Below are 14921 nucleotides of genomic sequence, written 5' to 3'. Positions count from 1 at the left end.
AGATCGGGTTTCTTGAGAATTGGGGTGACAGTGGCAGTTTTGTAGGCAGAGGGGACAATTTCATGGGACAGTGAGGAATTGAAAAGATTGGTGAGGTAGGGGCATAGGGCAGGGAGGCATTTCTTCAGTAGGGGGGTGGGGAGGGGATCAAGGGAGCAGGTTGTGGATTTTGATGAGCTGGTAAGTTCAGAGATAGAGGTAGGGGCAACTGGAACCAACCGGGAGAGGCGGTGATGAGGGGGAGAGGTAGGGAGGTCAAGAGGAATGGGGAGAAGAGGGGCCAGAGTAGGTGCTGCCGAGTCAGACGCAGGGGACATTGATTTGTTGATAGCGGCGATTTTGTCTGCAAAAAATTGGATAAATGAGTTGCATTGGTCAGGAGTAGAGTTGGAGAGGGCATCGGCACAGGGCTTGAGGAGGTTGTTTACAGTGGAGAAGAGGATTTGGGGGTTACGGTTGGAATCATTAATGATGGTGGAAAAATAGGCAGACTTGGCAGCGGTGAGGGCATCTTTGTAGGCAGAGAGGTAGAGGTTGTGGGCTTCTTGATGTACAGTGAGAGATGTTTTCTTGACAAGTCGTTCCAGTTGGCAGGCAGTCTGTTTCATTGTGCGGAGCTCAGGTGTGAACCAGGGTGCAGAGGTATTGAATGAGACTTTTTATTTTGAGGGGGGCCAGTGTGTTGAGGGAGGCAGACAAAGTGGCATTGAGGTGATTGGTGAGATCATCAGGTGAGGTAGAGGCTGGTTCCAGAGGGAGAGCAGATCGGAGAGTTGGAGGGGGTCAATAGATTTAGTAATGCGGAATGTTATTTCTCTGAGGAGGTGTGGCCGAGGAGTTGGAGATGGAATAGTGAAGTGGATGAGATTATGGTCTGACAGAGGAAATGGGGATGAATGGATGTTGTGTATCGGTAGATTGACATAGCAGACCAGGTCAAGGATATGGCCTTTGACATGGGTGGGGAAAGTGACATGCTGGGTGAGGTTGAAATTTTCCAATAGAGTGATGACTTCTGATGCAAACTTACAGGTGGGTAAATCAATGTGGATGTTAAAATCCCCAAGCAGTAAGTAGTAAGTGTGAGGAGAGAGATGAGGCTATTGTTAGGAGTTCAGAGGTCAGACAGGAAAGATGGATTTGGTGTGGGTGGCCGGTAGATGAGAATGACAGCCATTGAGCAGGTTTTAAAGGTGAGGACTTCAAAGGAGACGGTGGGGAGTGAGAGCTCAGTGGTCCTGAAATTACGATTGAATAAAACAGCAGGACCACCTCCATTACGGGAGGGACGGAGTCTGCAGATGTAGCCAAAACCAGCGGGGGATGCTTCTTTGAGGGAGAAAAAGTCGCCAGGTTGTTGCCAGGTTTCAGTGAGCAGGAGAAAGTCAAATGAATTATCAGTGGTTGTTTCATGTAGGAAAAGGGCTTCGTTATTTAGTGATCGGGTGTTAAGGAGGGCAAGGTTGATGGAATGAGAGGGCAATGTAGTGGGGGCATGCTGGAGAGGTCTGAGGTTGTCCAGGTTAGTAGTGCGGGGAGGTGCAGTGGAGGGGGGGCGGTGGGAACATACGGTTTGGATGTGGGATATCGTATCGGGGTTAGTGGAAGGATATAGATGACAGGAGTGTCTGGGGCTGCGATGCAGATAACAGCGGCAGCGGAGGATGCCGGCAGACAGAGCAGAGGTGCATGCAATAGAGGATAGCCGGTAGTTTTTGTTGAGGGACAGGAGTTCATCAGGAGAGTAGTGTAAGGGAGGAGGAGGGAAGCTAATCGGGAGGAAATAAAAAGGGAAACCAGGGTATTGTATGTAGTCGTAATAAGGGGGGTAACGTAAGTAAAACCAGAAGAGGGCAGAGTGTTGGTTCCATGAGACGGGTGGGTTAATAACGCTGGAAACGTAGGAGGGATAGCGCAGAGCACGGATGGGATGAGGCTAGCTACTCAAGATATGAAGGGGAGTGCCGCCGCCAGGGATGGTGATGTCAAGATTATGCTAGTCCCAACTGATGATGGTCCAAAGAGGGATAGTGTCCACTGCCGAGGGAAAATAAAATGAATAAAATAAAATAAATAATCCAGCGGGGGTTGGGGGACGGAGCCAGATCCGCAAGCTAGCATGCAGAACCAGGAGGTCAGAGCTCATGTAAAGCAAACGTTAGCCGAGTGGTAGTTAGCTAGTTAGGCAGCCAGTATGGTGGGCCGAAAAAAAAAAAACTGGGACAGTGAGGGGAAAGACACAACGGTGGGGGAAGCGGCAGCCACACATGAAACCAGCAATACTCTCCGACTTAAACAACAAACAGACTACAGACATACAAAAGGCGAGGAAGACAAAAAGAAAACAACGGCAAATCTAGCTGACAATAGACGAGCAGTTGCAAAGAGCGTCTGCTCAGGCCGCCATCTTGGACAGGATATGTAACGGCATCTCCTGTGCACTGCCCCCTTCAGGTCACCCCACAGATTTTCTGTTGGCTCCAGGTCTGGGCTGTCTGGCTGGGCCATTCCAAAATGTTGATCTTTTGGTGAAGCCATTCCTTTGTTGGTTTGGATGTATGCATTGGGTTGTCGTACTGAAAGTTGAAATTCATCTTCAGCGTTCTAGCAGACGCCTGCAGGTTTTGCACCAAAATCATCAACTGGCGTTTGGAGCTACTCATGATTCCCTCCACCTTGACTAAATCCCCATTTCCAGCTGAAGAAAAGCAGCCCCAAAACCTGATGCTGCCACCACCATGCTTCACAGTAGGTATGGTGTTCATCTGGTGATATGCTGTGTTGGTTTTGCACCAAACATGCCTTTTGGAATTATGGCCAAAAAGTCCAACCCTGGTGTCATCAGACCCATTTTCCACATGGTTTTAGGGGATTGGATGTATCTTTTTGCAAAATTAAGCCGAGCTTGAATGCTTTTTTTCCCCCATGTGAAGAGGCTTCCATCCTGCCACCCTACACCATAGCCCAGACACATGAAGAATGCGGGAGATTGTCATCACATGTAGGGAGCAACCGGTACTCACCAGAAATTCCTGAGGCTGCTTAAATGTTGCCGTAGGCCTCTTGGCATCCTCCCTGACCAGTTGTCTCCTCGTCTGTCCCTCATCACTTTTGGAGGGATGTCCTGTTCTTGGTATGTCACTGTTGTTCTACAGTTTCTCCACCTGTTGGTGATGGTCCTTACCTGTACTCCGTGGTATATCTGATGCCTTGGAAATTCTTCGGTACCCCTCTCCTGACCCATGACTTTCAGCAATGAGAACCCGTTGATGTGTTGTAAGCTCTATGTGGACCATGACTTTTGCAGTTGGATGCAACCAAGAAGATGTCAGGAAAGTCCTACAGGATCAGCTGAACTTATTTGGGTTCATCACAGTCACGTTAATTGCTGGCAGGTGTATACTGACTACTATTTAACATGCGTGTGAATGTGATGGGTCAGTTCTGAACACAGCCACATCCCCAGTTATAAAAGGGTGTGCACCAGGGGTGGAAATTTAACTTTTTTGTCCACCTGCCACTGTGGCTGGTGGATTCCAAAATCTACCAGCTCAATTTTTTTACCAGCCACTTTCTTGTTTTAACCGGCAGTGTGTAACTGCATGTGAAAAGTAATAAAACAAGATCTACAATATTCAAGCAATAGGCTATTTTAAATATTTAAACTCTTAAAATACTATTTTCAAAATCTAGTTTACTCTTCTATGGTTTTCAAAATTGTGTACGCTACCTTTAAAACATTTAACATATTTGTCAAAAAATAACCAGTGTATCAGTGCCACCAAAATTCCCTTTATTATTACATAAACCAAGACTGTAACAAGTAGAAGGAATTGTGTCAGTATGGGTCTTAATTCAACACTTCATCTAACGTTAGTAAATGACGATTTACTTGCTAACTACACGTAACATTAGCTAGCTAATGACATTACATGACAGCTACAGTGGTGTGAAAAGGTGTTTGCCCCCTTCCTAATTTCTTATTTTTTTGCATGTTTGTCACACTTAAATGTTTCAGATCATCAAACTAATTTAAATATTAGACAAAGATAAAACACAAAATGCAGTTTTTTAATGAAGGTTTTTATTATTAAGGGAAAAGAAAAATCCAAACCTACATGGCCCTGTGTGAAAAAGTGATTGCCCCCCCCCCCCTGTTAAAACATAAATTAAGTGTGGTTTATCACATCTTTGGAAAGCTGAGTTAAATTTCTCTAGCCATACCAGGCCTGATTACTGCCACACCTCTTCTCAATCAAGAAATCACTTAAGTAGGACCTGCCTGACAAATTGAAGTAGACCAAAAGAGCCTCAAAAGCTAGACATCATGCTGCAATCCAAAGAAATTCAGGAACAAATGAGAAACAAAGAAATTGAAATCTATCAATCTGGAAAAGGTTATAAAGCCATTTCTAAAGCTTTGGGACTCCAGCGAACCACAGTGAGAGCCATTATCCGCAAATGGCGAAAACATGGAACAGTGGTGAACCTTCCCAGGAGTGGCCGGCCGACCAAAATTACCCCAAGAGCGCAGCGACGACTCATCCAAGAGGTCACAAAAGACCCCACAACAACATCCAAAGAACTGCAGGCCTCACTTGCCTCAGTAAAGGTCAGTGTTCATGACTCCACCATAAGAAAGAGACTGGGCAAAAATGGCCCGCATGGCAGAGTCCCGAGACGAAAACCACTGCTGAGCAACAAGAACATAAAGGCTCGTCTCAGTTTTGCCAGAAAACATCTTGATGATCCCCAAGACTTTTGGGAAAATACTCTGTGGACTGACGAGACAAAAGTTTAACTTTTTGGAAGGTGTGTGTCCCATTACATCTGGCGTAAAAGTAACACAGCATTTCATAAAAGGAACATCATACCAACAGTAAAATATGGTGGTGGTAGTGTGATGGTCTGGGGCTGTTTTGCTGCTTCAGGACCTGGAAGACTTGCTGTGGTAAATGGAACCATGAATTCTGCTGTCTACCAAAACATCCTGAAGGAGAATGTCCGGCCATCTGTTCGTGACCTCAAGCTGAAGCGCACTTGGGTTCTGCAGCAGGACGATGATCCAAAACACACCAGCAAGTCCACCTCTGAATGGCTTAAGAAAAACAAAATGAAGACTTTGGAGTGGCCTAGTCAAAGTCCTGACCTGAATCCGATTGAGATGCTGTGGCATGACCTTAAAAAGGCGGTTCATGCTCGAAAACCCTCCAATGTGGCTGAATTGCAACAATTCTGCAAAGATGAGTGGGCCAAAATTCCTCCACAGCGCTGTAAAAGACTCATTGCCAGTTATCGCAAACGCTTGATTGCAGTTGTTGCTGCTAAGGGTGGCCCAACCAGTTATTAGGTTTAGGGGGCAATCACTTTTTCACACAGGGCCATGTAGCTTTGGATTTTTTTTTTTCCCTTAATAATAAAACACCTTCATTTAAAAACTGCATTTTGTGTTAACTATTATTATCTTTGTCTAATATTTAAATTTGTTTGATGATCTGAAACATTTAAGTGTGACAAACGTGCAAAAAAATAAGAAATCAGGAAGGGGGCAAACACTTTTTCACACCACTGTATATTCTGACCTTAATTCAACACTTAATCTAACGTTAGTGAATAGATTTTTAAAAAATTACGATTTACTTGCATTGCCACACGTAATCTGTAAATGGCCTTCCTTTTTTGGCGATTGCGTGGGCATTTCTAAACAGTAGGCTCATCTTCTCCAACTGGGACGTGTTCATGGCAGCGGTATCCTGCGGGGTCGATTCCCCCTGTACTATCTTTATTACATGGATGTGGCATTTGGATGATTCATGGTCTTTTATGGCTTCCAATTTTAGGCTTTTAGCCCCAATAATGAAACTGTTAGCTTTCTTGTTGGCATCCGAAGCGTGTTGACGACATACCCAACAGAACATTGTCTGGCTCGTCTCCTCGTAAACTAACCAATCACTCGACTCTCTGTCTCCGCTGTCAGTTATTCTCCACTTCTCATTAAAAAACGTTTCGTTTCGTCTGCGCCTCTTTAACTTGTGTCTCCTGCTGGGATGTTTTCTCTGCAGACCTCTTCACCCCTGCGATGTAACGCCACCTTGTGTTTTCTGGCTCTCTCCTCATCCTCGAAAGTGTCTGTGTGAATTAGCAGACTCGCAAGACAAGCGTCCCTATACTCTGCCTCTGATTGGCTAACCAACGATGGCAACAAGTACTAGCCAATCAGAGGCAGAGTAGGGCGGGTCATAGGGGGGAAAATAAGGCAGATTCGCGATTCAGTACGTCACAAATTGCTACTTTTCTTTACCCGCCACCGTGGCTGGTAGGTTGAGCAAATTCACCCGCCAATATGCAAATCCACCTGCATTTGGTGTGTAGTGGGTGCTAATTTCCATCCCTGGTGTGTACACTTATGTCACCAGGTTATTTTAAGTTTTGTATTTTTTTCCCTTAAAACGTTTCTAATTGTTTTTCACTTTATTTTTATAGGTTGCAATTAAAAAAAAAGTGGAAAAAGTTTTGATGATTTATCTTGGTTTCATTTTTGACATCACAGAAACCTGCCATTTTAACGGGGGTGTGTAGACTTTATATCTACTGTACTTGAAACTACTGTACACCTGCCAGCCAATCAGAAACAAGTACTTTCACAAGCCTTGGAGTAATAGAGAGAGAGTGTAGAATACTGAAATAATTTCTGTCTCTCTGTCTGTCTCTCTCTTTCTCTCTCTCGCTCTAGGTATATATCTGGTGTTTGCCTTTCAGAAGATGTCCTGATGGACACACAGACTGTTAGTGTCAGTTGCTGTGTAAGAGATTTGCTGCAGGATGAACAGCGCTCCATGTTGGTTCAGGTCTGAACTGGTCCAGTTCCGCACCTAGACACACACACGCAACACCCGCCATCAGTATGTCGTCGCCTATTGTAGGTCTGAATGGTCACATGACTGATTACTTCAGTCAGTTCCATGTCTTTTTTCTTTTCTTTTTTTTTTGGCTTTTTCTCCCCAATTGTACTTGGCCAATTACCCCACTCTTCCGAGCCGTCCCGGTCTCTGCTCCGCCCCCTCTGCTGATCTGGGGAGGGCTTCAGACTACCACATGCCTCCTCCGATACATGTGGAGTCACCAGCCACTTCTTTTCACCTGACAGTGAAGAGTTTCACCAGGGCGACGTAGCGCGTGGGAGGATCACGCTATTACCCCAGTTCCCCCTCCCCCCGAACAGGTGCCCCGACTAACCAGAGGAGGTGCTAGTGCAGCGACCAGGACACATATCTACATCCGGCTTCCCAACCACAGACATAGCCAATTGTGTCTGGAGGGACGCCCGACCAAGCCGGAGATAACACAAGGATTCAAACCGGCGATCCCTATGCGATTTCTTTTTTTTCACCGCTGTCTTGTCTGTACACAGTGTTGTTTTGGACACTGGTTCCGTTTTTCCATGATTGATTTTCCACAGCAAGTAGCTTTGTTTCTGAGGGGTCTTTGGAATCAAATTTAAATGAACTCCTGGTGAATTTTCGGTGTCTCAGATGTGAAGAACCAAGTCTGTTTAGGGTTCTCATTTGGTCCAACGAAGAGTTTAGTTAGTAATGATCCTGTAGAAAACCTTGTTTTGTTTTAGTGCTGAGCTGTCCGTAACGTAGTCTTGGTTTAGTGGTGTATGCTAACAGCTCGGGTGTCTATATTCTGTTATCCTGAGTCATACCTCTTCAGTTTGTTGTTGTGATGAAGCCCAGATGATGTCAGGGTACTAAAACTGTTATGACTTTTGTCAGTGGGACACATTTTTTACTCTAAATAAAACATGTCTGTCACTACCTCATGCCTGGCGTATATATGGGTCTGTGTGTCTTTGATGCCTTCATGTTATGCAGACACGTCGGGGTAGGGGTTGATTTTAATGTATGTTTTCCTCAAAGCTGTCATATAATGCAGTCCAATTTTTGTTGAATTTATCTCCAGGACAGTCAGTTCTACCGTACTAGCCCAAGAGCAATATATTTTCAGCTCAGAACTTGTAAAGGGGTCAGTCCCTCTCTGATTTAATCTGCCGCCTATGATGCGGTATTGGATTGGTTTATAAACCAGATGACATGCAGCATGACAGCCAAGAAGTTATCCAACATGGTCACAGTGCACCATTGATTATTCACCACACTAGCTAATGTAAACCATGGTGATGCCGTTCTGTTGCTTTACAGTTACGGGCTACAGTTTGGCATGGTAACAGCATTTTTTTGCTACGACCAGTTCTTCCTCAGTGGTTTCTATATGTATTGTGAGCCTGCAGCAGCGTACAGTACCAAAGGCTTGACACCAAAACATGTGTTTCTTGTCTACCACCAAGTCAGAAGTGCTGAAGCGCCATCAGCCCTGGTCCTTCCTCATGTGTGAGAGCCCTTTGTGTATGTGAGAAGACCAGGGTGCCTTCATAAACCCACTCATAGATCACCAAATACGTTTCAACCGCTGCAGTTTGTCTAAACTGGACATCAGCCCCCTTCATGCAGAGACAAGCATCTGTTCAGCTGGACTGTCTGGTGTCTCTGAACACTCCCAGAATGCACTGTACATTTGTGAGTGGGGAACAAACTGAACACTCTGAACTGCGCTGAGCTCTCAGAATGAGTCCAACACCTCGGGGTCAATTTAGCAGAACATCCCACCCAGTCGCCCCAGAACACCTGAGACTGCAGCAGCTGGACTGCCCAGTATGTTGAATCGTTTGTGGGAGTGGTTACTTCTGTTTAAACTTAGTAACAGTTCATTAATTAATTAGTTGAGTAACTAAAGGGGAATTACTTCTCACACTGGGTCAGTGGGTGTTGAACAACTTTTTTCCTTAGCTAAAATGATCATTTAAAAAGTAAATTTTGTGTTTACTTGGGTTTTCTCAGTCTTACGTCACATCGTGTATTAAGCTCTAAAACAACTAACCGACAAATATGCCGAAATAGAGGAAATCAGGAAGGGTCTTGATGCATGCTCAATAATCCAGGTTAGGAAATCTGGACACAACATTTAATGGGAGTAATGTTTGTGTATTGTTTATAAGTTTGGGGGTACCTGCAGTCAGTTGGTTTGTGTATTGTTTATAAGGGTGGGGGTACCTGCAGTCAGCTGAGACTGATGAAGTCACTGAGATGATGATGATGATGAAACCTTTCTCTCAATAAACGTTGTGACCAGATGAACGGATTCAACGTTCTGTGAGCCAATTATTCCTTTTTGTTGTTTTTTTTTTCCTCTCTCTTATTTGTGTGAGGGATGTCTGCAAGTGCTAGAAGCTTCTCTGTACCGGAGTCAAATTCTTCGTGTGCATAGGAACACTTGGCCAATAACGTTGATTTTGATTCTGATGTATAATTTGGGTTATACAAATAAAACTGACTTTATTCTGATGCTGATCTGTGTAGGTTGTTTTTGCTGAATTCTTCTTCTTCCAGCTTGTTTCCTGTTTTCTAGGGGTCGCCACAGCGGATTTGATAGTTTCCATCAGTATTCTGTGAGGGCACAGCACTGATGGCGGTCGTTGTCAACCCCGGCCTCGACCGATTCGGTATGGTCTTGTCAATCTAGTATGGTCTTGTTAGTCCGGTATGGTCTTGTCAGTCCATTAAGGTCTTGTCAGTCTGTTATGGTCTTGTTGATCCGGTATGGTCTTGTTAGTTTGGTATAGCCTTGTTGATCCGGTATGGTCTTGTCGATCCGGTATGGTCTTGTCTATCCGGTATGGTCTTGTCAGTCCATTAAGGTCTTGTCAGTCCATTATGGTCTTGTCCATCTGGTATGGTCTTGTCGATCCAGTATGGTCTTGTCAATCAAGTATGGTCTTGTCGATCCGGTATGGTCTTGTCAGTCCAGTATGGTCTTGTCCATCCGGTATAGTCTTGTCGATCCGGTATGGTCTTGTCAGTCCGGTATGGTCTTGTCGATCCGGTATGGTCTTGTCCATCTGGTATGGTCTTGTTAGTCTGGTATGGTCTTGTCAGTCCAGTATGGTCTTGTTGATCCGGTATGGTCTTGTCAGTCCGGTATGGTCCTGTCAATCTACAAAATAGGAGCAACTGTACAGAAAACGGCTTGCGTTCTGTTGTAACAGGTATCTGACATTCGGATTTGACCAGAAATGTAAAGCGCTTTGAGTGGTGACTGTTGCAGCGAGAAAAGCGCTGTATAAAATGCAGCTTGATGGGTCCGCGGTGGTGTGGCGGTCTAAGCATCGGCTTTGTGTCGATGCAGTTGCCCACTGGGGAGCGGGGTTCGCACCCCGCTCTCTTCAGATCCGACTATGGCCGGACTCGATGAAGCAGCAATAATTGGCAGTGCTGTCTTTGGGAGGGGGGCGGAGTCGGCTTGTGTTCATCACATGAATGCGTCTCTGTGTGTGTGTCGGAAAAAGCAGTGGTTCGGCCTGGATTGGCAAGGCGTCTCCTTCAAGACTGCCGGCCAGAGAGATGCAGTTGGCGAACGCATGCAGTACGAGGGTGGGCATTTGAACTAAAATAGGGATCGATTGGCCACTAAATTGGGAGAAAAAGGGAAAAATCAGAAATAGATTTATTTTAAAAAATGCAGCTTGATTGATTAATTGATCTGGTATGGTCTTGTCAGTCCGGTATGGTCTTATCGATCCGGTATGGTCATGTCGATCTGGTATGGTCTTGTCAGTCCAGTATGGTCTTGTCCATCTGCATAATGATTTGGTAAAATGTTACGTCATCGCTGAATTAATTGTGTAAAGGTGCGCCACCTGCGGGGCAAAGTTTAGCACGTGGTTGCAGTGAGTATAATGGGATATGAGGAAGAGCATTCATGGAGCTGTGAATCTTAATGTCAGAATTTACGTTGTTTTGGGTTTGTCTTATTTCTTTTTCTTTGTAGAATAAAGCCACTACCTTGTTTTATTTGGATTCAGTTGTACTTTTCTATGGGAGGTGTTCAGTGAGATCAAACCAGTTGGGTTCTATAGATAAACTTCTATCCAGGGAAGTCCATTCTCCTGTGGACCGCTAGGCTCAGTGAGTACACCAGCAGTCAGAGTAAAACCACTGTGAAGATAGTTTGGTGTCCTGTGTTGTTCAGTTTAACACATTCCATCACATATATTTATTGATTTTCCACACATCAGAGTATTAAGTCAGTATTCAGTATGGCCTGCATATACATTTAAACCCTCCCGGTTCTAACATAAAATACGAAAAATATTTTAAAAAGTCAGAGAAACCCAAACAAAATACGCAGCACAGCAGATGCTGACAGCAGGGTTGTATCTACACAGCTTCATTCAGCTTCACGAACCCCGGGTTCTCCTTGCTCCTTCAACATTCCCACATATCAGAAGACTCATGCACCACTTTTCTTACCATGTAGGCAAGTTTCTCAAGAGCCGAACTAGACGTTACATCTTCCAACAGCTGGAAAAGACAGACAGTCTTCCAACGTAGAGCAATCCAGTAGCTAGCCAGTAGCAGACAGAGGTCACCCACTTCCCCTCTGGTGGGAAGAAAATGTGTCTGAATGAAGACAACATGCAGTTTAAGAGTCGCTGCTGTTGAGGAGGTAATGTGATAATATAGATACCACTGAACTCCAGATGGTTCATCTAGAATAGAGTAAGTATTATCTTTCTTGCTAACAAGTTATTAGTCTTATTCCAACTGCTTGAGTATTAGTCCTTTTCTCTGTACATCTGCTGCTGGCTCCTAGTGGGATGTTATTCTAGCTGTAGCTGTCTTATTCTATTTACTTGTCTTATTTACTTATTCTAGTTGTAAATATTATATTATAAATATTTCTTATTGCCTAGCTGTTTTGACTTAGTTATCCTTTTATCTTATAAATATATTCCTTGGTAACTTGCTGTTTGCAGTTTTAATAGTATTGTGTGAGGTTTGATAGAGTTTTACATAAGTGACCGTTTTCTGGTCAATAAGTCTATTTTCAGTGTACCTCTTTGGCCAATTGGGTGTTAAGTGGCCAGGGATTGGCCTGCACTCCTGGCAGACAATTAGCAATCAGTGTTCTTTAAATCACTGCTGCTATGTCAGGCAAACAAGCCGAGGGCAAACAGGTCTAGGCTGAACAAAGGCTAGAATGAACAAAGGCAAGCACGACTTTTTCAAGCCAAGACTTCGTCAAGCATGGACTGCTCTTTTTAGATCCGGTCAGTCATCTGTATTTCGTGTACCTAGTATAGACTATGTGTTTCCTTCGCATTCCTGTCCTTTCCTCTTCCCGGGGCTGGCATAGACGTTGGGTCATTCCTAGGCGCTGTGATCCTACCAATCTCATCTATCCCACTCTCTCCACTCACGTTGAGCAAGTGGTGACGGGAGGGCTCTGGAATTGCCAGTCTGCGGTGCTGAAAGCTGAGTTTATCTCAGGCTACGCATCCTTGCTCTCCCTCAAATTTCTTGCACTAACTGAGACCTGGATCATGCCAGAAAACACTACCACACCCGCAGCTCTGTCTGATGTGTACTCTTTTTCTCACACTCCCAGAGCTGAGAGGCGGGGTGGTGGAACTGGCCTGCTAATCTCCCTGAAATGGAAATACTCGCTTGTTTCCATTCCACAGTTTTCTCCACCCTCTTCTGAATTTCATGCTGTTACTGTCTCTTATCCAATCAAACTCACCATCGTGGTTGTGTACCTCCCACCAGGCCCCCTTGGTGAGTTTCTGGAGGAGCTTGACACACTTGTCTCGCACTTCCCTGTTGATGACTCTGCACTTATCCTTCTCGGTGACTTCAACATCCACACTAACAAGCTAGATCCTCATCTCTCTTTCCTCTCCTCCTTTGACCTTCACCTCTCACCCTCTCCTCCTACCCACAACGCCGGCAACCAGCTGGACCTTCTCTTTACTAGACACTGTCCTATTTCCAATCTCTCTGTTACTTCCCTCCAGCTCTCTGACCACTATTTCATGTCCTACTCTCTCTTCAGCCCCTCCTCCTATACACATCGTTTCCACCCGTAGACACCTCCGCGCTCTCCTCGCCACTGATCTTTCCTCCTCTGTTACCTCTATCCTCCCTACACCTGAATCTTTCTCTCCTACCCCCTGACACTGCTACTGATCTTCTTCTCTCTACCCTCTCCTCTTCTCTGGACAATCTCTGTCCCCTCACCTCCAGGCCTGCACGCCCAACTCCACCTGCCCCTTGGCTGTCCGACTCGGTACGCACTGACAGATGGAGCCTGAGAGTGACAGAGCGCGAATGGAGAAAAGGCAAACTCCCAGAGGACCTTCTCAACTTCCAATCTCTTCTTTCCACTTTCTCCTCCTCCCTTTCTGCTGCTAAGGCTGCCTTCTATCGCTCTAAAATCCTATCCTCTGCCTCTAATCCTAAGAAACTCTTTGAAACCTTCTCTACACTTCAACTCCCACCTCCTCCTCCTTCCTCCCTTCTCCCTGATGACTTCGCTAACTTCTTTGACAAGAAGGTAAACGACATCAGATCCTCCTTTTCTCACCACCCAGTTAGTGCTGCTTGTAGTAACCCACCCTCTCCACGTCCCACCCTATCCCACCTCGCTCCCATGTCCCCCGACGAGGTTCTAAACCTCATCACTAGGGCCCTACCAAATTCACGGCCGTGAAAATCGCGTCACGGACCGTGAAATCAGCCTCTTCCTGTGTAATTGACCATTTGCCGTGAAATGCAGAATTTAAGTGCGCAACTAGTTTGAGAAAATACTGTGCTGACATGATTGACATTTTGGATGCGCGAATAAAAGCATTCACGTGTCTAAGACATTGATTGGTTAAATGAGCATCCGGGGTGGCCGCAATGATCATTTTTGTTACTAGCATAGTTGGAGTTAGCTGTCGTCAGCATGTTAGCTTAGGCCCTAACGTACTGAAGATGTTGAAATCTAAAACCTCAAAAAAACACGACTGCAGACGACAGAGTAATTGAGTTTGGAAAACATATTTTACACGCTGATGGCGGAAAACTATTTTGTACGAGTTGTAATATCTCCTTAGATCACAGTCGACGAGCAACGATTCAGCGTCACTTGGAAAGTGAAACTCATCTCAACAAAAAGAGGGCTGCCGAAAAAGAACCACAAGGTGGAACCAACAAGAAGCAAAAAACAATTTCATCGATGTTTAAGAAAACAACCGACATTTGGCGACCATAGAGCTTGTTGAGGCGTTTGCTAGTGCTAACATACCGCTGGAGAAGCTTGATCACCCGAAACTGAGGGACTACCTTCAACGTAATGTGAGACATGCGGGCGGTTTACCCAGTGCAAATAAGCTCCGACAAGACTACCTTCCTAAGCTGTTTGACGCACAATTTGAAGAGGTAAAATCTATCATAAATTCATGTGAATCGTTTTCAATTATTTCGGATGAGTCCACCGACGAGCAGGACAATTATGTTTTGCATGTTATTTTCGATTTCATGTCGGACAAGGCCGAAGATGTTGAGACTGGAACTCTAACAGCAGTGCTGGCCGACTGTGCTTACTTGGATGCTGTAAACTATACCACTGTTTCACAAGCCATCATTAAAACCCTCACAAAATATGGTGCAGACTTTAACAAAGAATCTGCTTTCATTAGTGACAATGCAACCTACATGACGAAGTCATACAAATCTGCACTCCAGGGTCTCATGCCAAATTCGGTGCATATCACTTGCAATGCCCACATTATTTCTCTGGTGAGTGAGTTGTGGAGAGCTGAGTTTCCTAGAGTAGATAAGTTAGTGAGCTACGTCAAAAAAGTGTTTAAGCATTGTCCCAGTCGCAAACTACACTATCGGGAAAGCATTGCAGACAGAGAAGACAGGGGAAATGGTGGGGAAAATTGCCCTTCCACCTGAACCAGTGATTACGAGATGGAACTCGTGGTTTCGGCTGTACAGTATCACGCAGCTCATCTGGAGCTTTACGCAGAT

At 45.0% G+C, this 14921-nt stretch overlaps 1 protein-coding gene across 2 annotated transcripts in view; it reads left to right on the top strand.

Moving 5' to 3' along the window:
• Positions 1–7814, top strand: part of rnmt (RNA (guanine-7-) methyltransferase) — a 42712-nt gene extending 34898 nt beyond the window's left edge. For both annotated transcript variants that reach the window (XM_056298553.1, XM_056298552.1), the window contains exon 11: positions 6734–7814. In XM_056298553.1, the coding sequence (XP_056154528.1) occupies positions 6734–6771 (38 nt within the window). In that variant the 3' untranslated portion in view covers positions 6772–7814. The remainder of the gene's footprint in view (positions 1–6733) is intronic.
• The last annotated feature ends 7107 nt before the right edge of the window (positions 7815–14921 follow it).

This window comes from Lampris incognitus, chromosome 18, assembly GCF_029633865.1.
Source record: "Lampris incognitus isolate fLamInc1 chromosome 18, fLamInc1.hap2, whole genome shotgun sequence".
Lineage (NCBI taxonomy): Eukaryota > Metazoa > Chordata > Actinopteri > Lampriformes > Lampridae > Lampris > Lampris incognitus.
This window is presented reverse-complemented; position numbering and strand designations above follow the sequence as displayed.